Source organism: the organism of the source record quoted next, unplaced genomic scaffold (assembly GCF_019419815.1).
Source record: "Pyrus x bretschneideri cultivar Hongxiangsu unplaced genomic scaffold, Pyrus_bretschneideri_v1 Contig29, whole genome shotgun sequence".
In the NCBI taxonomy this organism is placed as follows: domain Eukaryota; kingdom Viridiplantae; phylum Streptophyta; class Magnoliopsida; order Rosales; family Rosaceae; genus Pyrus; species Pyrus x bretschneideri.
The window spans coordinates 4,471,431-4,495,554 of record NW_025999601.1 but is presented as its reverse complement, the minus strand read 5'-3'; the positions used below and the strand labels follow the sequence as shown (position 1 = coordinate 4,495,554).

General features: G+C 35.2%; 2 protein-coding genes across 3 annotated transcripts; both read left to right on the top strand.

Moving 5' to 3' along the window:
- The first annotated feature begins 1,325 nt into the window (after positions 1–1,325).
- Positions 1,326–4,623, top strand: LOC125479526 (histidine-containing phosphotransfer protein 2-like). 2 transcript variants are annotated; one of them, XM_048588980.1, is made up of 6 exons: positions 1,326–1,562; positions 2,312–2,439; positions 2,534–2,602; positions 3,275–3,346; positions 3,966–4,038; positions 4,355–4,623. In XM_048588980.1, the coding sequence occupies exons 1-6, from the start codon at positions 1,500–1,502 to the stop codon at positions 4,400–4,402; spliced, it is 453 nt and encodes a 150-aa protein (XP_048444937.1). In that variant the 5' UTR covers positions 1,326–1,499; the 3' UTR covers positions 4,403–4,623. The 2 variants fall into 2 exon arrangements, with proteins under 2 accessions (XP_048444937.1, XP_048444936.1); XM_048588979.1 differs by lacking the exon at positions 4,355–4,623 and having other exon boundaries at positions 3,966–4,333.
- A 10,675-nt stretch (positions 4,624–15,298) lies between these two features.
- Positions 15,299–16,247, top strand: LOC125479518. Its single transcript, XM_048588966.1, has 3 exons — positions 15,299–15,534; positions 15,661–15,876; positions 15,991–16,247. The coding sequence occupies exons 1-3, from the start codon at positions 15,325–15,327 to the stop codon at positions 16,102–16,104; spliced, it is 540 nt and encodes a 179-aa protein (XP_048444923.1). The 5' UTR covers positions 15,299–15,324; the 3' UTR covers positions 16,105–16,247.
- Positions 16,248–24,124: the final 7,877 nt, after the last annotated feature.

Sequence of the window (24,124 nt, the reverse complement as noted above, 5' to 3'; positions counted from 1 at the left end):
TATTTTTTTTCACATTTTTCGCACTTGTAAATTAATTATTATAAGTTTTTTTAATGTGTTTGGTGTTTTTAAATTACTCTAAAATTGAAATTTGTATTTTTGCCTATACTAGTACTATGCTATTTGATTTGAATTTTGGACAACAGGTTAAGTAAAATTTATCCCAATAATGATAATAAGAATCTCTCATAATAACAATAAATAAATAAAACTTAAAATTTTAACTTATATAGAAATAATACAATAGGATAATGCTAGAGAGATCAAACTTTAAAACCAAATTTACAAACCAAATGATGTGTCACCACATGGAAAATAAGTAGTTAATCAATATTTAAGTAGTAATCTAATCATGTCAATAATACATGATTTGCAAACTTAAGTAGTAAGCAGTTATCATGTCAATTGATTTGCAAATTTGGTTTGAAAAATTTAACTTTCCTAGCATTACATATACAATAATACATATTTAATATACAATATATACACCGTGGTGATTGTATTTTATAGTAAGTTTTTTGGTAGTTTAACTTCAAAAGCATCAAATATATATATTTTTTTAACGAGTTGAAAAAGGTTACTCACGGGTGACCTGCGTGTAAACCCGTTAAGGACTTGTTAGTAATGGATTCTTAATGGGTGATTTGACAACGATCTGATTAGTTATCGTGTTGATCCAAAATCCGTTATTTTCGTGTAATGTTAACGGGTCGTGTAGAAAATTACCAGGTCTAAACAAAACCTTATCCGCATATTAGTTTGGATAATGCTAGGGAAACCAACTTTTTAAACTAAATTTGTAAACTAAATAATATATCATTAATATAAATAGACACGTTAATTAATAATTAAATAATAATTCAATTATCATCCATCATATCATTTGATTTATAAATTTAATCAAAAAATTTGATTTCTATAGCATTACGGTTTGGTTTTTCATTCAGGTTGGGTAGGGCCCCACCCCGAACAGAAACATGAGAATAACCTTTGCGGTTTTTGGTGGGGTTGAAATGGTTCGGGACACGTGTGGGCGCGCAAATGCAGTGTCAGAGTAATAGTTAGGAGTGGAAATTTTTTTTTATTGTGATCGGAACACGGGTGGTATATCATGCATTTTTATATATATGGTGAAAAATTGTATTTTCTAAGTTATTAAATTTTTAACATACTATTCCACCATTTGTATAATGACATATAATGTGCCACCTATATTTCGGTCACATTAAAAAATCTTTCCTATGAGTGGGGAGTAATGGGGATTCCAAATGAAGCAAAAACACCCAAAGGTGCAGAAAATACTACTTCCAAACTTGGACGAAACCGCTAGTTTGGATTGTAGTGATAGTGACGCAGTTGGCACCACGATAACCATGCCAGCCTCACCCCCTTTGAAACCTCATCACTGTCGCAGTCACAGTCTCAGTCACAGCTGCTACAAAGCGTACAGAGATAGAGAGAGGCTTTTGGGTTCTCAGGGTCGGAGATAGAGGAGAAAGATGGCTGGGACTACTCCGCTCACCGAACAACTCAACAACTTCGTCCTCTCCTTGCGAGAGCAGGTGAGCCCCCATTATTTGTTTCTTTTCCTCAATTCCTTTTTTGTTTATGGATAACCTTGAATTGTGTTTTTCTTTTTTTAGTTTTTGTATTGAGGATTCTGTGCGTTTAATTGTCAGAAATATATGTGAATAAGAATTGGGTTTTAATTAGTTTAGCATATTTGTCTTTATAGACTTCTTTCAGTACTGTTAGCACAAAAAGAATATAAGTTTCTGATTTGCGTGTCTGTCAAAACGAACATACATGTTTCTGAATTGTCAAAAACAAACATATGTTTCTGATTTGCATGTAATGCTGATGAAATTGAGTGTTCAGAATCCGTTTTGTTAATGATAAAGGAAGGAAATTTACAGGGGAAAACAGTAAAACAAAAAGATGGCGGCCTTGGTTTTGTTAATTTTTTTGTAAGATCATATGGATAAGGGTACGTCTGCTATCTGCTGCTAAGAAATATGATCATTATTTTCCAGGGAAACAAAATGTACTTTGTCTCTGTACCACCAGTTGACCCCAGATTGTTTTTATTTTAATTGAATACTGAAAATGTTTGTTTATGGATATCTACTTCTATTGATGACATTTCAGATGTTTTCTGTTCAGTGTTTAGTTCAGTTGTAAAACTTTATCGTAGGATTAATATTTGGATAGTCTGATTTTTTAGAGATTAATATTTCATTGTTGTTTAACTTTTAACTAACAAAGAATGATCATATAAATTGGAGATGACTAATCACCATGTTTCTGGCAGGGAATATTGGACTATCACTTTGATGAAATGAAAGAGTTAGAAAGCCAAACTCCTTGCTTAGTTATAGAAGCGTTAACCATGTTCCTTCGTGATGCTGATGCAGCCATAGCAGATCTCTTCAGACTTCTGTAATTGTCTTCAATGATTTTAAGTAGTTGGTTTATTTATTTATTATTTATTTTTTATAATATTCTGACCAATTTTGGAGATTTCATTTTTTAGGGGCGCACCTCTTATCAACTACCCTAAGGTGACAGAAATTGCCTACCAGCTCAAAGGAAGTAGTGCAAGGTAGTATCACCTGTCAATTTTTACGTTGCTTCCCATTTACATGCAATTCACTCAATGTATTTTGTGATTTTGCTGCGTCTGTGTGATCTAGAAAGTTTACTTACATCTCATTCCCTGCCATCAGTAGGTTCTAATATCTGATCAATCCCTTGCTGCCTGCAGCACTCTGCATGGCCTGCCTTAATTTGGAGAATCTATCGTAATAACTGTTGAAAGAATTAAAAGCCGATTATTCTAGCATTCTCATTACTTCACCTCACAAATAATTCCATCCTAAGTCTTAGTTTCTTCCCTTAGCTAATCCTTAGTGCCCGCTAAGACTTTTGTACTTTGAACCAAGTTTCAGTTGTTTGAGTCTCTGGATGCTTTTCCAATCTGTGGCTAACCAATGCACAGATTTTAACTAAATGGTTGTCATGGACAAGGATAACTTGTGCATTCAAAGACAGTTCACGTAAGGCTACTTTCTACTTAAGTTTTAATTGCGACATTGGAAAAAGGTGGAGTTTCTTTCACGATATTTACAGATTACTTGAGTTACGAACTTTAATTTCAGTTTTAACCCCTCTGCTTTTTGTGTCTTGCATATCATGAACCCAAATGGCTTTAGCTGTTTCATCATTTACTTTGATAAAAGAGTATTCATCCCATGTGGTGCTTTTGGCATTGCAGTATTGGTGGTTGCCAGATGGCTGATGCCTGTTGTGTGCTTCGAAATGCCAGTGTAGCATTCAATAAAGACGGGTACAAACGCTTATCTTACCATCCCAAACTATTATCTTACAATTTTGAGGAAAACATGCTAATTTACGAGCCCACGGAGTTTTAAATTTTGCTTTCTGTAGAATTGTAGTGAATTCATCTATTAGATAACTCTTTGCCAAAGGTTATGCCAAAAGAAACATAAGCAAGGAATTAAAGGCAGTTTAAGGATCTCTCAATTTTCCTTCGTAAAGATTAATATCTTCATCTCCAATTGATTTATTTATGTTCTAGATAAATAGTGCAACACGACGAGGATATTACAAAATTTAATTGAACAAAAATTTGAACATAGTGTTAAGGATAACCCTACCTATATGAAGCTGCAAAATAATTAAAGTCATGAAGTAAAATAGAAGAAGAAAGGTAAAAAGAAAGAATATCAATGAACAACCTCCAACTTTTTTTTTTTTCTTTTTCTAGTTGATATAGTGCACGCATTTCAGTATGACAAGGAATTTTAGCAGTGTCTTTTTCTCATTTTTTAAAAGAACCAACAAAGGTTCTAGCTATTTCAGATAGACTCTACAACTTACCTTATATAATCCACCATGGTGACTTTCTCATGTAAAATCTTGTAAGGAAAATGTTATGCTTACAGGTGCTTCACAGGCTTTGACATGGTTAGGCGTGAGTATCTTCAACTGCAAGAGAATCTGAATCACATTCTTCAGGTAATACTTATTCTGAATCTTGACTTTCTGAGCTTATTTTTGCAGAAGTGTTTCTTCTTCATCTTGTCGTCTACTGTTCTAATTTATGCAATATAAAGAAATACACGGAGGTATATAGAGGTCATTGCTATGTTGATTAATAATGAAGACATGCCACACTGAAAAAAAAAATTGTGGGACTTTGTACTTTAAGACCTTATGAAGATGCCAGATTTTACAATATTTTATGTGGCGACTGTTCTTCATTTTGAAATGCTCTAGTAAGCTGATTTTTATCCATTTTTCTCTAACAAAACTCCAAAAACTTACTCTACAGATGGAGCATGCAATTAAGGCTATTGAGCCCAGAAGGCGCAGTCAATAGAGAACTCGTTTATTGGGTCTCCAATCTGTTCTCCAGTAGATCACATGTTTTCTTTGTATCAATTGTAGGACAAGTTTACTACGACTTAACGTAGTGTTTTTAGACCGATTTATGACTTTTTTTTTAACTTCTTGTAGTATTTGACTTGTGAAAATGTTACTATGTCAGAGAATCTGACTGATTTTGTCTATTCATTCTTTCAACTTGTTGCGAATTTGACTTTTTTAATTGTTGTGGTTTTTTTTTTTTTTTTTTTTTTCTTCATCAACAAGAAACTGGAATTTGAATAGAACTTAGGACCGCTTCCAATATCGTTCTACTTAGAGCCTACATGACTTTGATAGCTATCAAAATCTCTCACGTCTAGCCAGAGACAACTTGTTTCAGAATTGAGAAGTTCGAGTTGGCAACTAGTAAAGCCTGTTTAAGGATTGAGGAAACGTAACTGAAGGATTATTCCGTTGTGGCACATCTCGTTTCATGGATGAGTGTGTCTCTATTGTTTAATCACAATCATTCGGTGGTTGACACACCTTGTTTTAGGATAGAGGAAGTGTGTCTTTGGCGACTGATGAAAGACGACCTTTTGAAAAAGTTTCGTTCGTGGTGCTTTGTCATGAGGGCACTTTATTAATTTTCTTTGTTGGAAAATTTGGTGTTCATGATTGGTTAATCCCATGTCACTTTTAGAGTTCCTCACGAGCACGGCCAAACCAGTTTTTTTGTGATGGTCAAAATAATGGTCGAGTATATTTGGTCTTTCAATTTGATCCCAGTTCCGCGTACATTCTTATTTCACAACAATGTGGTGGAGATTGAACCTGTCGCTGAAGATCCACATTTGTGAAGTGACTAGCACAACCTTAACTTAAATGTCACAGAACCCAAGGACTAGAGGCTTCTTCCTCAGTTGTGATCGTTTGATTTGAAGGTTCAGATTTTCACAATACACGAACACGTTGTAGATATGTAAATTTTGGTGAATAAATGTTCATCAACAAATTAAATTTTGACCCGCTAAGACTTACATGGCACACACTATGGTCCCACTTTTTTTTAATGAAAGGAGAATAATGGATCAGGCAAATTGAACTACATATAAGGCTTGATCGTTGACTATAATAGTAGACTTACTCTCCAAACTCGCACAAGGTGGATAGAAAGAACTAGGACCCTGGGATTAGTCATCAACTACAAAGTAGGCTACTTCCCGCTCAGAGCAATTAAAAAGGCTAACTCCCCAATAGAATGATCCCTTCGTCACCTCTCTCGTGAAATTTATTAATTAAATAATAAAAAGCGACAATAAAGAATACAAGTGGGGGGCATGAGGCCTAAACTTGCAAAGAGAAGAACAAAGAAACATCAACAAAACGGAAAACAAAAAATTGGACAAAAATCAAGGTCACGAGCATGGGGGGTAGTTGCAAAATCTAGAATAGTGGTCCACCAATAATAGGCACTACTAGCCACACCAAAAGAAGCCAAGACATCAACAACTTGATTACTCTCCTGATAAATCCATCTATAAAATAATACTTGTAAGACCCCAAATTATCACCTCTCCGGTGTGGACATAACATAAGCTCACACCATTAGATGCAACCTAGAATGAACAGAAGGCTAAGCCTACCCCTGGAGGGGACTCATCTGATCAGCTGGTTCTCGATACAACCGAATACGACCAACATACCCTCAGAGTGGGCCAAGCCAATTCAGAGTACGGACTCTGCCAGCTATCCAGGTACTAGGCTGCACATGCTAGCATATAATGTACCTTATGGGCCATGAGACGTGTTAGGCGACACAATCTAGCGCACCACTCCTCCTGCCCACGATGGAGAAAAGACAAGTGTTCTTCTTTGTCGTGGCGTCCGTATGTTAGAATGGTCTCCTAGTTGGACCCTTTATTCCAAGCCACGAAAGAGAATGTCGGGTCACGTGGACCAACTCCGCAAAGGGCCTATAAATATGACTCATAACCCCTCACCACAGGCAAGCCCATAACACCTAAGAAATACACTTTACACCCTTTTTACTACCACGACTAACTTAGGCGCATCAAAGCCTCCACGGCGGGAACTACCCTCTTTGACGCTTGGACTCACCATGTTTCCTTGTCTTTGACCTGTGCAGGTTTCACTTAAAGGTGGGTCAAAATTTGCTCCAACAATACTCATAGACAAACGCGCCAAAAAAAATTATTCTAATCGACCAAGAGAAACCAAGGAACTGAATTAGGATATCTATAAAGATAATGAATAACCAATGTGGAATTAGTATTCAATCCAAATATGCTTCCAATCTTGAACCCAAGCATCACGAACTGTCTCAATGAAAGCTAAAATTTCCACATCCACTAAACTAACAAACTCCATACTTGAAGCGAAAGCACCAAGCACATGCTCATCCAAATTACGAAAAAAATCCCACTGAAATTGTCATATCCATTTGCATAAAAACCACAAGTATTAACCTTAAGCCCACCGAATTGCAACACATGCCAAATCCTCGGAATGAATGAGAGGGCAGCGACGGAAGCTAGGGAGACACCTAAAGCTGAGTAAATAGGTAGAATAGTTGAGTAAGAACTACTATGAATGAAACACGCAAATGCTGCTTCACAAAACTAAGTTAAAAGTACACACTACCAAAACCTAAAGCTTTCTAAAAGAGCCTGAAAAAACCAACAATAAAAGTTTTAGAAAAAAACCTTGTAAGAGACTCCACCATGTTTGGAGGTCTTCAGAAGAGAGCTAATAACTATTGCCATAAAGCTACTGTCCAAGGAATTCCAAAAAGATATGCGAAATAAACTTTGAAACCGAATTTACATAGAGAACTACGCAAAACTTATAATTCCCATACATTCAAGAATCAAATCTATAAGCAGGGTTTGTCCTGAGTTTTTGGGTGCCTAGTGCGAAAACTCAAAATGTGCCCTTTTTTAATATGGAAACATATGTTTATAAAAATATATTTAACAAGGGCTGGAACCCAATCGAAGTTGGAGGGCTAGGCCCTGAGCGGGGGGGGGGGGGGGGGGGACATAGTACCTAAACCCCGACAATAAAAAATACAATCATATACAACCACTCCTAGCAAAGCTCCTTGAAATTTCAACCTTTAAAAAATTGTCTTTTGGCATTTTTTTAATCAAAATCATCAATTATATCATCATACTCCAAGCCTTTAATCTCATCCTTTTCAATGCATAAGATTGCTAATCTATTTAGCCTATTTTGAGTCATAGTGGTCCGTAAGTAAGATTTTAATAATTTCAATTTTGAAAAACTTCTTTCTGTAGATGCCACGGTCACAGGTACAGTCAACATTACATGATAAGCAATCAAGACATTAGGACACATATCAGTTTCTTTTATAAAGTTTGCTATTTCTATGGATGTCCAAGGGTTATTAGAGAGAAATGCTTCTTCAGGTAATATCAGTTGCAAAACCTGTAATTCGGAACATAAGTCGACTCTATCTACATCCATGATATTTCCATGTTTCAAATGTGCTTCAAGATTTATACAATTTTCTTTTAGCTCTTGATCATCTAATGAAATTAACTTCAGTGCATCAAACAAGAAGCCAAAAATAGATTCAAAAGCCTTTAATTGTTCAAACCTGTGTTTCAGTTAAGAAAGAGCAATATCCATTATAACAAGAAAATAATATGTTCTAAATGATTCTTCAGCAGACTGTTGTTCCCTCTCATTACCATCAACTTCATCATGATGTCTGTTTCTAGGTCTATGACGTTTAGTTTGAAAAACGGGTCAATTTCCAAATCAAGTGCAATTTCTTTAGCATCACACATGGTAGAAGCAAAACCAGTTTCTCTGTAGTTTTCAAAAAAGGTAACAAGTGCTTCCAATGCCTTTATAGCAACATTGAAACGCATGTCTTTAGAAACAATGACTTCAAAGTTAACCCATCAATATGTTCAAGCAAAATATTCTAAAGCTTTGTAGAGTTGGAAAACACTGTATATATGCATTGACATGCTCCAAAAAAAAGATTTTACTTTAAGACATGATCATCATCATCAACAATATTTTCCTCTACACCAATATGATCATCATCAACATTTAAATCTATATTACTAGCATTTTCGTGGTCTTGAGACTCATCACCAACATTTTGATCTAAATCACTACCATTTTCATGGTATTGAGACTCATCACCAACATTTTCTTCTAAATTACCACCATTTTCATGGTCTGAGACTCTTCATTAACATCTTTCTCCACATAACCACCAATTTCATGATTATGAGACTCCCCAACAATATTTTGTGACTCTTCACCAACATCATTTTCTCTCAAATTTTCAACCAATTCATTCTTAGTAGAGAAAAATTTATTAAGAAATCCTCTTAAACTTTTGGCAATTTTATTATCCTTTGCCTTTTTTTTCTTTTCATATTACCAACGAGTTGTTTCCTAAAAGACATGACTTCGATAATTTGTTTGCAAAAATTACCTACACATGATATAACAAAAATTTCCTATCAAAATTATCATTCCAACACATATTATATATTATAAAAACACTAACACATAGTCTAACATATAAAAATTGATAAAATTGAACCTAAAAATTGGGTTTGAAATGAAATGAAATAATTTAATTAATCAAGAATTCTTTTATTTATTTATTTTTTTTGTAATGCCCAAAACCTGGGCCTTTTTTTCCATCTTTTGTCAAATTGGGCCTTGCCCTCTAGGTCATATTATTTATTTACTTATTTTACCTAGTTACTCGGTTTTTTTTTTGGGTGCCCCTTTCATTTTTGGGACCTAGACAGTTGCCTTAGTGGCACTGGGCCTGGGCCAGGCCTATCTATGAAAAGGCGTCCCTGTAACACCTTCCAAACAAGGAGACTTTTGTGAGGCTTAATTCGATGAGACCAAATTATCTTCCCCCAAGGTACCTAGTTGTCAAAACTAAGCAAATGAGAATAAGCCTCTCTAATTGAAAGAAGGCAAGATAAAGAGCTTGACTAACACAACGAATCTGTGGATGCTTGTAAAGGAAGATGAGTAACATCAATTGAAGCCACCACATTAGGAAGTAAGTTACATATATGAGCATTAATAGTATGAGCTGGAGCATTAGGAATCTCAAGATGTGATACTAAAAGCCTACCTAACTAATTATTTGACCAAAAAGAAATTTGTGAACCCTCTTCAAGGACCCATGTCAAATTCGGCGAGATTATGGGAATAATCTTCTTAAGACCAAGCCAAATGAAAGAATTTTTCTATGTGAATAAAGGAATCAAACCTCTATGCATGAAATGGGCGCGCATAAAAACTGCCATAAAAAAAAGGCGATTTAAGCATATCCCAGCAATGTTTCACAAAAAGAGAGCGATTCATAACTGACAAATATTTCAACCCTAAACCTCCGAGAGTCTTTGGACGACAACATACATGCAGGAGACAAGAGGAACACCATGAGAATTAGGATTTGCTAACTAGAAAAAATTCTCCACCTAACGTTGTAATTAGGAGAACACGCAACTAAGCGTAAACCTAGAAGCTATAAATGAGAATGCTTTGAATGACAGAAGTGATAAGGTGAAGATGCCCTACTTGAGAAAGCATATTTGTAATGTCTTGAAAGTAACTACACAGGGAACAAACCTAAAAGATTAGAAACCCTAAATTTAAAAGGAAAAGAACCTAAGCCAATTCCAAGTAGTTTCGTAATAAACCTATATGTTTGATGAGCATATTTACCCACAAACACTAAAGATTTAGATTCATTAATTAGTTGACTTGAGTTGAGTCCATATTCAACAATAAAGCACATGAGATGACGAAGATTGCAACGAGTTCCTCGTAAGAAAATCATAATATCATTTGCAAAAAAAAAAAAAAAAAAAAAAAAACGTGTGAAACGATAAACAGACCACGATGGGCATGCATAAGCACCAAATTCCTAGAAGAGACTAACAAAGTTAAACCACGACTAAGAACCTCATCGATGATACATGATTAAAGAGGGAAAACGGATCTCCTTAGCAGACCCTTCTTGTGTAAAGTATAGTCTTAAGTGTTTAGCTTTCCTTGTCAAATATTGTAATTGAACCATCACACATGCTCAATCTAACTTTAGGATATACTCTGATTATGGGTTGTTGCTGCTGGAGGAAATGTTCATGGAACTTAGAGTTAATCAAGCTACAATTATTAAGCAGCACGTTGCTTTGTGGAAATGGACATATAGCAATAAGAGGAAATATCGAATCCTTTGTTGATTTTTTTTTTTTTTTTCTGTTTCTACACCCATTATTATCAATTCTTTCATGATTTCTGTTATTAGGAATTCATGAAAGAATTGACAACAATGGTGAGATGTTAGGAATTCATGGTGAGATGTTATGTAGATGAGAGTTTTTAACTTCTCATTCCTGTTATTGTTGTGTGGCAACTCAATTTGGCTTTATCTTACTATGTGATTCTAGGAAGCTAGTGCCATTCCTTTTGCTTCTCTGACTGCTTGGCGAGCCCTCGTAAGTACTGCTAGGAAAACTAAGGGGTATGTTATCTCGGATATTAACTTCCTTCCTTTGATGTATCATGATTCTTCTGTTAAAGCTGTTGTCATCAGGAAGCCATTGTCATTTTCTTTCTTTTTTTCGATTGCAAAAGCTGTTATCGTTTTCACATGGGGGTAAATGTTTCTTTCAGTAATGAAATTTGTTTCACTATACTAGAGATGTTGAACTTTTGTGTCCAAACTTTTACCATCTTCCCAGCATTTTTTAGGTAAAAGGTATAAAAGAAAGTATAACATTTATTTTTGATGTTGTGTCTTTGCGAAACATGGATTGAGAGGCAGCTGAAGCTTTATATTATTTTGGTGTAGGGATTTGATTATTTTGGTGTAGGGATTTTTATTAACTTGTTTGTGCTAAATTATTAGGTATCAAAGAAATTAAAGTTTTCTGGCTTGCCGTAGAACCCTGGTTATGCAAGATGAGGAGTATGCTGGTGCTCAGGGGTGCACGGTGGTAGAATCGCAAGGGATTAAGATAGAACTGCTCTGTTGCCACGGTAGCTGGGGAGGTCTCTGGAGCTGCACAGCGGTCTGATGATGAGAGGGTGTACTGGCGGAGTGTAGTTTGTAAGTACTGATAAATTGCTTGGTTTTGCTTCTGGGGTGGTGGTTGTGTTGATTGAAAGTTCCTGATTGGATATCAAATTTATTGCTTCTTTAGGTTACATAGTCTTGTTTGGCATGTTTGCAATTGTGCTTGCTGCTCATAATGGATAGCGATAAATTACCGTTACTGATTATCATGTCTTTCACCACATCGTGCGGTATTCGCACAAAAGTCCAGATAACTCCCACGAACCCAACGATATGTTTACTAACCCGGAATGGGAGTGGCGCGGAGAGGAGTCATTCCCATTTCAGAAAGAGAAAAGCAAATCCCATCAACTGCACAACTTAAGTTGCATCCAACGTGTGCATAGCTGCATGCCAAAATAACCATTACCCTAAACTGCTACATAACCATACTTTACTAAACTGTTCAGCCAGATTTGACCATCATATTCAGTACTGTAGCACATACGATACACAGTACGTGCAAACCAAGAAACACTACGAAATTTGCTAGGCAAAAACACAATGATGTAGGACAAGCAACCATAGCGAAAAGGTAGAGAACACTAGCATCAGACTAGCGGGGATTCTAGGAATCGCACCTACGGTTAGATTGCACCACAATCCTTGAAAGAAGCTTATACTTGCTAGAGATAAGAGTTCGTAATGAACCTAGGGTTCTATGACTTTTGGACTCCTCAATCATAACACACTTTACTTCATGGTTTTCACATTTCAACAAAGCATAGAAGACTGATAACAACTATGAGTTCTAGGCTTCCCTTACAATGAAAACATAAATGAAAGATATAAACAGTGTCATGTACAGCACGATAAAAGCCATAAAAAAACTTTTTGGGTGTTGCTGTGTAGCTGCAATACAGACCACATGAAACAACATCCCATGATTGATCCCACAACATATTCAAAGGTTTGGGCACCCTCTTCTGCGTCTCCTGGCATTCCCCAGAATCCCAATTCCAAAATACAAACCATTGGGTAGGAACCTTGAAACACCACTGCATATTAAGAGCAAATACGGAGCTAGTACCTTCCATTCCAACCCGCTTGTTAACTGTCCTTGCATAACCAGGGTTCTACGGCAAGCCAGAAAACTTTAATTTCTTTGATACCTAATCATTGAATTGAATAAAGGAAAAATTAGTATTTGGTCCCTAGTTACTAATGTTCATTGACTAAGACATTATGAACTTATTTCACTACTCTATTTTTGTAATCTTTGAATTGAATAAAGGAAAAATTAGTATTTGGTCCCTAGTTACTAATGTTCATTGACTAAGACATTATGAACTTATTTCAATTTGGCTTGGCATGATCAATACACATGGTTTTGCATGGGCTTAGTGTGAATTTTTTCGAATATCAGAATTATGAATTATCATTCCTTTTGGCGTGGTATGAATGTGAATTTGTATACTCCTCATTTTGCACTCTACTCATGAATTTGAGCTTGGTTTGCTACGAATATATAATGACTAAGCTTCCAAATATAATTGGGCTTTTTAGTGAAATTTTTGGGTTTCCTGCTACATTGCGTTGTTGTTTCCCAAGTCTCAAGTTGCTTCATGTTATTATAGATCTTGTATTAGGTGATACCTCATTGGAAAAGCTTTTCTGTAACTCCCTTGTTCTTGAAGATTTGGATATACATCCATTTTTCGGAAGAGATGCAATGAATTTCAACATATTTGCTCCTGAATTAAAGACTTTAAGAACAACTGTGAAAGATATAGAGTTATCAAACTATTTATTTGTCAATGCCGCAAATCTTGAAAAACTTTGTGTCATGGGGTTTGCATCGTCAAGGCAACACTCTGTCATATTGAATGTATTTCTCACATAGATGATGTTCAACAGTCACGTCATGAGTTGATGTTGTATTTTTTATTTACATGCTGATGTGCAACACTCTGTCATATTGAAATGCCTCAACACTCTTGTCATATTGAAATGCCTCAACAGCTTTGATTGAGTTGGATTATTGTTGTCCATTTACATGCTTGGCAAATGCACCACCAGCATATACACCCACTTACGGCATTGACACCATAATGAGTTTATTGTTAAGTAGTTTGCATTTGAGAATTATGTCGTCCTCTTTCTGTCATGGGAAAACAGTTTTGAAATGGATATGAATAGGTTTCGCATGATTTTGGGCCATCCCATTTCTTTTTGCATATCATTTTTCTCTAATGGACCAAGTGGGTGGTGCATGTATTGACGCATTGACTCTCCGTAAGGTCAGATTTGAAAGCTGATGCTTGTGATGGAAATGGTGATGAATTTGAAATGTTAGTTTTGATGTTTAAGTTAGATTGGACTCTCATATATCTTCCAGTTTTATCATTTCCCATTTCTCACAAAACACACAGTTTTTAAAATATGTTTGTCTTGGGGTTTGGATCCAGGGGCTGTAGTGGTTGTGTCGGGCTCTGATCTAGGAGCCACAGCAAGGGACACACCTGACATGTCTTTTTCTTTATCGAGATGTCAATAAATTTTGTTGTCAAAAGGTGATTAATTGGGTACTAATCAACCTAGCTAGATAATACAAGGGTTATATGTGATTAGTTTTAATTTAATGTTACTTTTCCTTCCAATACTAGTCGCTTCGATTTAATACATGTTTAGGTCTGTCACAAATTTTTTTGGATCACTAAAGACAACAAATGCCTAGTTGAAGAGATCTCAAGTTCGAAAACCTCCAGCTTCATTGACAAAGAAAAAAACAGTCAAAGGTTAATAGTTGGGGAAATCATGTCTACACGCTAATCTTTATTCACATTCTGTTTATTTTTTAGCTTTGGATCAAATAAAGCAAATGTGAATCAAGGTACAATTTTAGGGATCGTTTGAAAGTACTTTTAAAATGACTGAAAGTGTTTTTGATGAAATTGATTTTGAGTTCCAAAAGTACTTTAAAAATACTTTCAGTTATAGGTTATTTGAATATGTACCCCATCGTTTCTTGGTTTCCTACATTGTGCTTAGTTAATACATTGTATAGTTACAATCGCATTTTCCTTTTCTAGGATCACAATTGCATTTGAGAAATATGATAAGGTTGAAAACTGTAAGAGAAATATTGATGCTCCAGGGTTATAATCCTTCTTGAAAGCTTGATGTGAGTTTTTCTGTTGCATTTACCTTGTCATGAAACCCACAACATTATCTGTTGCATTTAAGAAAAATGTTGTAGGATTAGTTTCTAATGTTATATTTTTATGGTTGAATAAGTGTATAGATGTTGCAGTTGATCACTCGTCGTCGGAGTGTGACCAATGCACCTCCTGCATTATTAGCATCTACGGCTCCAGCCGTGAGTGCTCCATTGATTAGCGAGCCTACACCCTTTGCTGAGGCCACTCCTACGGCGTCCCAGGTGCCCGTATCATTGACGTCATCAGTGTCAGTTGAGCAGCTCAGTGCACGGCAGCCTCATCGACGGCGCCGTGAGCCGGAACCTTCTGATCACACTTCTTCGGAATCCAGAGTCGAGTGTGAGGCCTCCTATCCAGGTAGTTTTTTCTAATTCTCACTACGCTGTATTTTTTTTTCATTTTAAAACTATTATTTTTATGATGGTGAAAATTTGCTGGATTGTGAAAATCTGTTGCTGGTTGTGAATTAATGTTATTTTATTATTTTAAGGTTTTGGAAAATGCTATACTATTACGGAAGGTTGTGTCGAATTTTTTTTTACAAATTTAAGTTTTGGGATTTCACCATTTAAGTATTTTTGGCCAGCTAAAAAAAACACCAGAGGACCTAGTCGAATGCTGAAGCAGTCACAGAGCGCACGACAGGCCGCCTCCAAGATCAAGATTGCGTATGACGCGCAACATCGTGGAGCAGCTACCTCACAGCAACATAGCTTCATTGCTAGTAGCTGTGGTGTTGTTATTCGAGACAATTGTCCTTTTCAGTGGGAGTCTTGGGCAGAAATTCCCGAGGAGACGAAGAGAATGGTGCGACACGAGTTGTCGGTTAGTATATTAATTTTTAGCCTTTATCATTTTTTTAATTTTGTTTACAAATATTAAAAACCAAAATATATTATCTTAATATTATTAAATTTCTTACTATTATTTTATTGTTTTTCATATTCGTAGGTCATTTATGATCTTGAGGACATATCCCTTGAGGTCATGAACTACTTAGAGGAGACCTTAGCAAACCGGTACAAAAATTGGAAGAGCACTTTTCACACGTTTTTTAAGCGATGGGATGATCCAGAGATTGCTCGCCTACATGTTCCAAGCGAGTTAAAGGACCGGCCAGATGATTGGGAGTGGCTCTGCAAACATTTTACGGACCCAAAATTTGTGGTATGTACATAATATTTTAATAATAATTTATTATTGTTTTAGTAATTTTTTAAGCTTTTTTTATTAATTTATTTCAAATAGTTGCACTAACATGTAGACCTGTGTGTTTAACAGAAGAAATCTGTTGCTGGCCAAAAAGCTCGTGAGTCAAAGACACTTCTCCACCATTCCGGTTTGAAGCCCTTTTCGTATAGGCTTCAGACACGACGTCAGGTAAAAGTATATTAACTTTGAAATTTTATACAATTTATTATTATTATTGATTAATAAAATTTTCTTACTGTTTTTTTTCTTCAGGAGGGTTCTAAGTTCCCAGCAATCGACATGTTCAAGGACGTTTACGTTCGACCTGGTCAGGAGATTACTGAGCAGTTTCATGTAAGTATATGTAATTATTATTATTCTTATATGTATGAATCATTCAAATATTATTTATATTTTGTTATTAAACATTATATGTTTTTTCTTTATTATTATAGGCTACTATTGTGGAAAAGAGCACTTCTGTTCTCTAAGAAGCAACATCGCAGCTTCCCCCGGAGACCCCGATCGAGGACGTCACGATACCTGAGGATGTAGGTTTTCAGATCATGACTGATGTCCTGGATTAGAACTTAGGTCGTCGTCGTGGCAAGGTTGTTCAGTGTATGGGGAAAGCACAGATTCGTGAAACGGGTGCCTCTTTTTCCAGATCAAACGCAGAGGTAGATGCATTGAAGGAGGAAGTGACAACCCTAAAGGCCCAGGGCGAGCAGATGAAGGAGCAGCTGAGGGCCCAGGGCGAGGAGATGAGGTCATATGCCGGGGCGTGGAGAGACCTTGTACAAGCCATACAGATGTCCGGCCTTCAAATCTCACTACCAGCACTTTATCTTGGTCCACCTTCGACCTCAGAGCCACCTCGCCCTGCTGATACCTAGTAGCTTGATGTATTAAACCTAGTTCACTTTTAGTTTTTTCTTTTTTGTTCGGATCTTGTATGTACATTTTCATATATTTTATAATTAAATACTTTTGCTTGGTTAATTAATTATTCTTTCAAATTTAATTACAATATTTATCAAAAATTAAAAAAAAAAAAAGTTTGACCAAAACTACTCCCCACTTTGCACGACCAATCACTTTGCACGACGTATGGCTCCGTCGCGCAAACCCACTTTGCGTGACTCATGCGTACGTCGTGCAAAGTGGGTTTGCGTGACGCACTCGTTGGTTGTGCAAAGTAGGTTTGCGCGACGCACAAAGTGGGTCGCGCAACGTGGGTTTGCGCGACCTACTCCATTAGTCGCGCAAAGTGGGTTTGCGTGACGCACAAAAGTGGTAGTGCAAAGTGGGTTTGAGCGTCCAACGGAGTGCGTCGCGCAAAGTGAGTTTGCGCGACGCACAAAGTGGGTCGTGCAAAGTGGATTTGCGCGACGCACTCAGTTGGTCGCGCAAACCCACTTTGCGCGACGCACGCCGTGGATCGTCGCGCAAACCCTAGCGTCTCAGACTTTGCGCGACGATTAACGCGCGACGAAGGTTGCGTCGCTCAAACCCTTAGGCAACGATTTTTTACTTTGCGCGACGAAAGTACCTACGTCGCACAAAGTGTTTTTTTTTTTACTAGTGATGCTACATATATCTATTGATCATTAAATTGGTATGTGCTCACAATCTTGCCCATTTGACACATTAACAACTTGCAACGAACTACAACCTTAATAACTAGGATAGTTTTTGGGCATTGAAATTGGTAATTGAATCCTCGATTTATTGACTAACAAATCTATTTTAGTTGACTAGCGGGCTTGACTAGCCAACCTAGCGGATTATAATTTTTTATATACAAGATATTTCACCTGGTACCAATTTCATCTAGAGTAATAGAAAAAGCCTGAAACTTGCACATTGATATAAAAAGAAAGGTGTGTCTGTAGAATGAAGAAACTCCTCAACCCAATTAACAGAACCCGTAACTAAAAAGACCAGTCTAAAAGGTCAAAAACTTTCCTAATGTCTAACTTTAGGACAACATTACCCTCCACACATCTTTTATGTAAAATATTCATGCATTCAAAAGTAAGAATTGGGTGCAATTGGCCTCATTCTATAAGTGAGGATGAGTGATTATTTTGAAAACAAAGTTGGCTAAAGTATTAGGACGGAGTTGTGAAACTGAATCTGCACTTGGAATATTAGGATTAAGAACCACCAAATTAGAATCAAAATGAAGAGGAACTCTGAATAGCCAAAACCACATTTGCACCAACAATACTCCAATAAGAAGCAAAGAAGCAACAATTAAACCCATCTGGCCTAGAGGAGAGCTAGAAGGATCCATACTTTGTACCATTGAAAATATCTCATTAAGATGGGCACCCTAAGCAAAGAAATATTCTTCTCCGCCATCACCAAGGAGAAATTACTCTTTCAACAATCCCAGAATTTACTGTATCATCACTTGAAAAAAACAAACTTTTGTAATGAGACACAATGTGATCTTGAATAGCACCAGATCATCCAAAAGATTTGAACCGTCATGAATTGAAGCCAACTTTTTAACACCCGACGAGTGGCATCATCAGAAATACGCACCCTCACTGGAGCGTGAACCCGAAGCAACTATTTTAACACCCAAAGTGAAACCATCATCAGCCACATATGATGAAACCACCAGAGTGAACGCAGAAGAGACAGAACCTGCATCTGTTGGTTTTGAAAGGATCTCTAAGTCAACCATATCTATCACAACTTGAGAGTCCTTGCAAGCTTTCGAAATTGTCTTAGGATTAAAACTTGGAGGAGCTTCAGAATAAACTAAATCATTTAATTCACCCGCTACCTAATCAGCGAAAATCATATTCTTAGTCGGATGGATAGCTTGCAGTTGCACCGTTGTAGGTTTCACCATGAGAGCTTGTTCGATAAATGACGCATCCGCACCAGTCGTTTGAGGCGAAGGGTCCACATCCCGAGAGTTATATACCGGAGAAGTAGAAATTATTACGTCTTTTTCAATGTCGACCTTATCAACTAAAGCGCTCTACGGATAAAAGCTCCCCTGGTACTTGGGCGACGACGATTAGTTCTTGACTTGGAGCGGCCACGAATGCGGGGTTGTCCATGCTTAGATGCAACATCATCAGAAACTCTACATATCTTTGAGGACTTTCGTTATACAAAATATTAGGCGACGAAATCTTCTTGTGCCGGACAAAATCCTTTCGTCTGGTAAGCATATTTTATTTTATTTTATTTTTTGCAGTGGTTTAATCCGAATTTGCCACCAAATGGTTAAAACCTCTAATCGGTTAAAGGACCAAGTCCTCCCCAATTGGCTAGGATGCAGTCTATAAAATAAATACCAACATGATACATTAGTCCAAACCATCCAAGGAAAATAACATTCTAAAAATGACAAATAGGACCAATATGCCTAAAACAACCTATATGATCTGGTATTTAACGGTTTTTATACATAAACCATCAAGCACATATTCTTGAACACTATTAGGTAGACCAAATTTGTAGCCTAAATTTGTAAACTAAATTATGTGTCATCAATAAAAAATAAACTTGTCAATTAAAAATATAGTCTCCCTAACATTACCCACTCTTGAATGCTCCTCACATAAAAATATAGTATTAAATAATTTATATACCATGATATGAAATGACTATCATATGAGATTGTGTTATGAAAAACAATAAATTATTTGGCATCAATAGTCAAATGGTTATGAAAAAACCATGAAATTATTTGGCATCAATGGTCATTTTATGTTATGAAGTTAAAATTTTGGACGGTGTCTAAAACTCATGGGCGGGTAGCTACAGAATTGAGCGTCCAAGTATTTAACCAATTCGAGATTAAAACCTAAAATTCTAAGCTCTGCAGGGTGATTCTACACGATTTATTTAAAATCATTATATAAACAATTCAGATCGTTGAAATACATTACAACCATTAAAACATTCATTTGTGGTGGAAAAATAGACGAATTAAACAAATCTAAAACTATTATAAGACATCCATTTGTAGTGAAAAAATTGGTGAATATGGTTCTACAAAGAAACTCTTAATCCAAATGTCATATAATTTCAGATTTGGGTTATTTTTTTGTAGACATAAATTTTTAGGAAAAATCTAAAAGATAGACGGTTTGGAGCGTTGAAGACATTATGAAGTGGCCCCACAAACATGTGTGTAAAAAATAGTATAAAAAAATGGTGTCACGAATCCGTCCCTCCACCGGGTTTTCATTGGAACCGGTCCATTAACATCCTACTTGATAATTTTAGTTGGTCAAAACATGAAGAAAGTAGCCAGGAAAATAGGAAGACCAGCGTGAGGCTCATGAAAAGAAAACCAAAGACATGCAAAACTCACTCTACTATCCTAATTGACCACTCTTAGAATTCGTATGAAGAAACTAGCATGAAAACAACACTCACAGCATGTATTCTCTTAATTATTTGAGAGTAGAGCATTAATCTCCTTAATTGCAGAAATTGCCTTCCCTTTCGTCTTACTGTTTCTCTATCACCTTGGAAAATGGCTGAGCAACAGCTCAAAGAACTAATCAGCTCCTTGAAAGACCAAGTAAGTTTATTCACTTCACACCCTTTTTTTGTTCGGTTAATTTGTTTTGCTTATTTTATATTGAATAATTTCTCTTCTCGAATCATTAATTTGAAGGGTTTTCTCTTAATTGACTGAAGATGGTGATTTGGTCATCGTAGCTCATTTCAGTTGGTCATAGTAGCTTATTTCAGTCATATAATATAGAGTTATTTATTTATTTATTGATTTATTTTTATTTAAGTTATTCTTTTAAATTTAAATACAAGGATATATTTTACACTAAAGGAAGGGGAAGTTCGGCTAAGTCAGATAATGAGCAACCTAATTTGATATCAAATTCGTCATATATAATACGAAAGAAGTTACATTATATCCTGAAATCAAAGAGGATTAAATGCACATTATAGTAATTTAATTTTAAATTTTATACTCACTTTCTCTGTTACTTCTTATTTTTGTCGCACTTATTCTATACTGCAAAAAAATTCTTCTACCTAAACACATGCATAATAGAGGTTGCTAGTATTGATTAATTTTTAGACATTATTAACCATGTTCTGCAGGGCATTTTGGACGACTATATTGACGAAGTGAAATCGTTACAAGACGAAAATAATCCTCACCTTTTGAAAAATCTCATCAGTCCGTTCTTTACTAGAATTGAAGAAATCATAGCGGAGCTCACAACAAATCTGTATTTCCTTCACTATTTTCTTCATTTATATATACATGTATATATATGTATGTGTTCCAATATCCTAATGGATAGAATATTCGTTTTTAACACATATGTTTTGGGTTTAAAACTCTCAATCTTCTAAATTATTGTAATAGTTCGAACCCCTTCCCTTAATACTATAAATTTAAAATATGTCTATATATACTATTATTGATTGGAGAAGCTTCAATTTTAGGAGTGAGGCTGATGTCAACTATTCCCGAGTGGGTCATCTCTGCTACAGGAACAAGGGAAGTGCCGCGAGGTACGTAATTGATTACTAATAATTTCATAAACATGAAGCTATTTTTTGTGCTACGTGTGTGCGCGCGTTCTTAAATAATATGCTTGTGAAAATGATATTTAGTGTCTAAGATCTAAACTGAATCACAAAGCATTAATTTAAAAAAAAATTTATTTATTCAAGTGATAGTCTCCACTGAAGGCTTTTTAGTTTTTATTTTTTTGTGCTTAGAAGCTCATAGCAAAGTTTTCAGCACGAGTAAACTAAATAAAAATATGGGAGACTTAGGATGTGGTCCATAATTATGAATATTCTTTGATTGAAACCTTGTTAGTTTTTAATTTTTGATCGAAGTCTCTGAAATTAATGTGAAAATTTGTTTCTATGTACGTTACTATATTTTTTAAATTAAAAATTAAAAATTTTAGTTGTTTATATAAATGAGATTTTAAATAAAAAAAACCATAATTTGTGGGATTAAAATATTAAAATATAAATATACTATTGTGTGTGTGTGTGTGTGTATAAACATGGGTACATTCATCAAAATTAACCAAAAAATTATTGTATCAAAACATGGGTACATTCTTCAAAATCACAAAAAAAAAAAAGATATTAGGCTTAATAGCATTAATAAATTTCTTCATTTAAACTTGACATGGATACATTTTAGAATCAAAGAAAAAAGAATGTATCCATATAAGTGTAAAAATGGATTAGAAAAAAATTGAATAGATTTTATATAAAAAAAATGGTACATTTTACATATAACAAATTGGTATATTTAAGAATGAGTACGTTTTAAGATTAAAAATTTGAAAAAATTACATGAATGGGTACATATAATTAGCATGGGTACATTTGGCAAAATAAAAAATGGGTACAAATAAATTTAAAAAAAAATATGGGTACAAATACAAATAAAACTTTAAAAAATATGGGCACAAAAAGAAATTAATATATGGTTACAAATTAAAATTGAAAAGAAAATTGGTACAAATTAAAAAAAGGGTTGCAAATTAAAAATGGGTACAAACTAAAACTAAAAATATATGATAAAAAATTTAGTCATAAATATAAATATACTAATTGTAACATTTTTAACATTAAATGAATATATTTAGAAATAAAAAATATTTTATTATTGAAATAATTAATGATGTATTAATACCCAAGGAACTTGATAAAAAATTGAAAATGAATAGGATTTTAATCAATGGAGTAGCAAAAAGAAGGATGAAAACTTAATTTCTCCAAAAAATATTTTGCCATGCATCTGCGGATAATTTATTTATCATGATTTTAAAACTTCAATTTTGGTCATCTTTGTATTTTTCTGTTGTACATCATATAATTATCTTTTGCTTTGATCACACTCAAAGAACTAAAATTGATGGGTTAAATGTGGGATATTATAGTTTGGGTTGTGCTCGGTTGGCCAATGTCGCACAAGAGCTCTCAGATGCAAGTGCTGCACAAAACAAAGAAGAGTAAGTTCCTTAATTTGTTGCCTCACAATATTTATACACAGGTCATCAATTAAGCCGCTAATTAACATTAACAACTTAATTAGCATGCATCCACAGAATCAAACCCACTCAAATTAATCACTTCTTAATTAATCATGTATTGCTACATATATATCAAAGTTTTTGAAGAAACTAAAACATGTTTGTAATTTCCATAACCAACAAAAATTTTAAATTCTTTTTTAATTATTTTGAATGAAATATAGCACCTTCGTCTCTTAGGCGATTAAGCTCTCTCTCTCTCTCTCTCTCTCTCTCTCTTCCTTTCAAAACCATGGTAAATTCAAATTATTTATGTGTGTATATGTACACGTGCTTAATCTAGCATATCGAAGATTTCGACCAAAAAAACAAAATCTAGCATATCGAAAGACCTTTTGTACAAATCTTGTCTAAGTGTTGTGTTTGTAGGTGCCTGATGCTTCTTGATAATCTCAAGAGTGAATATTATGTCGTGAAGCCACATCTGAATCGCATTGCTGAGGTACTAGTCATATAATTGTTAACTTATTTGATCTTTTCTCGGCTTGTATCTATCGCATAAACAGATATATAGAGAACGTTTGTGTGTGTGTGTGTGTGTGTGTGTGTGTGTGTGTGTGTGATTTTTACAATGATACTTAGAGAAACATGTTGCCATATGATCGAAAATAAGTACAATCTTCTGATATTCTGCTTTTCTTTCACTCACAGCTGGAGCGTGCAATTTATGAAAATCAGCAAGCTGGAAAGTAGCTAGAGAGTTCTCAATCACTTTGTTCGATTGTCTCCAGAAGACGTGATGGTTTCTTGATATTAATTAGCTATGGAATAAGTTACTATCATCATATATAACTTACTCTGTTATAGACTGATTTATGACTTTCTCGATTTATGTTGTGTTTGGTATTTCTGTAAGGATTACAAAAATAATATGCATGCACAAGCATGCATACGATGACAAAACAATGAGGAAATAGGATTAAGCAGACCATGTTTTTGTCTAGCAAAGAAGTACAACATGTTGGACGTTGGGCCATAATCCAACGGTTAATAGGTCTACACAGTTAATTTAAGGAGTGCTTGGAATATAAATAAGATTAGGATTTAGTTAATAGCTATAGTTTGTACCCCAAATAAAGTTAATATATTCCGTATTTCCTTGGGGAATAAGGGCTCCTAATTCTATCCTATTTAGAATAAGATTTGGT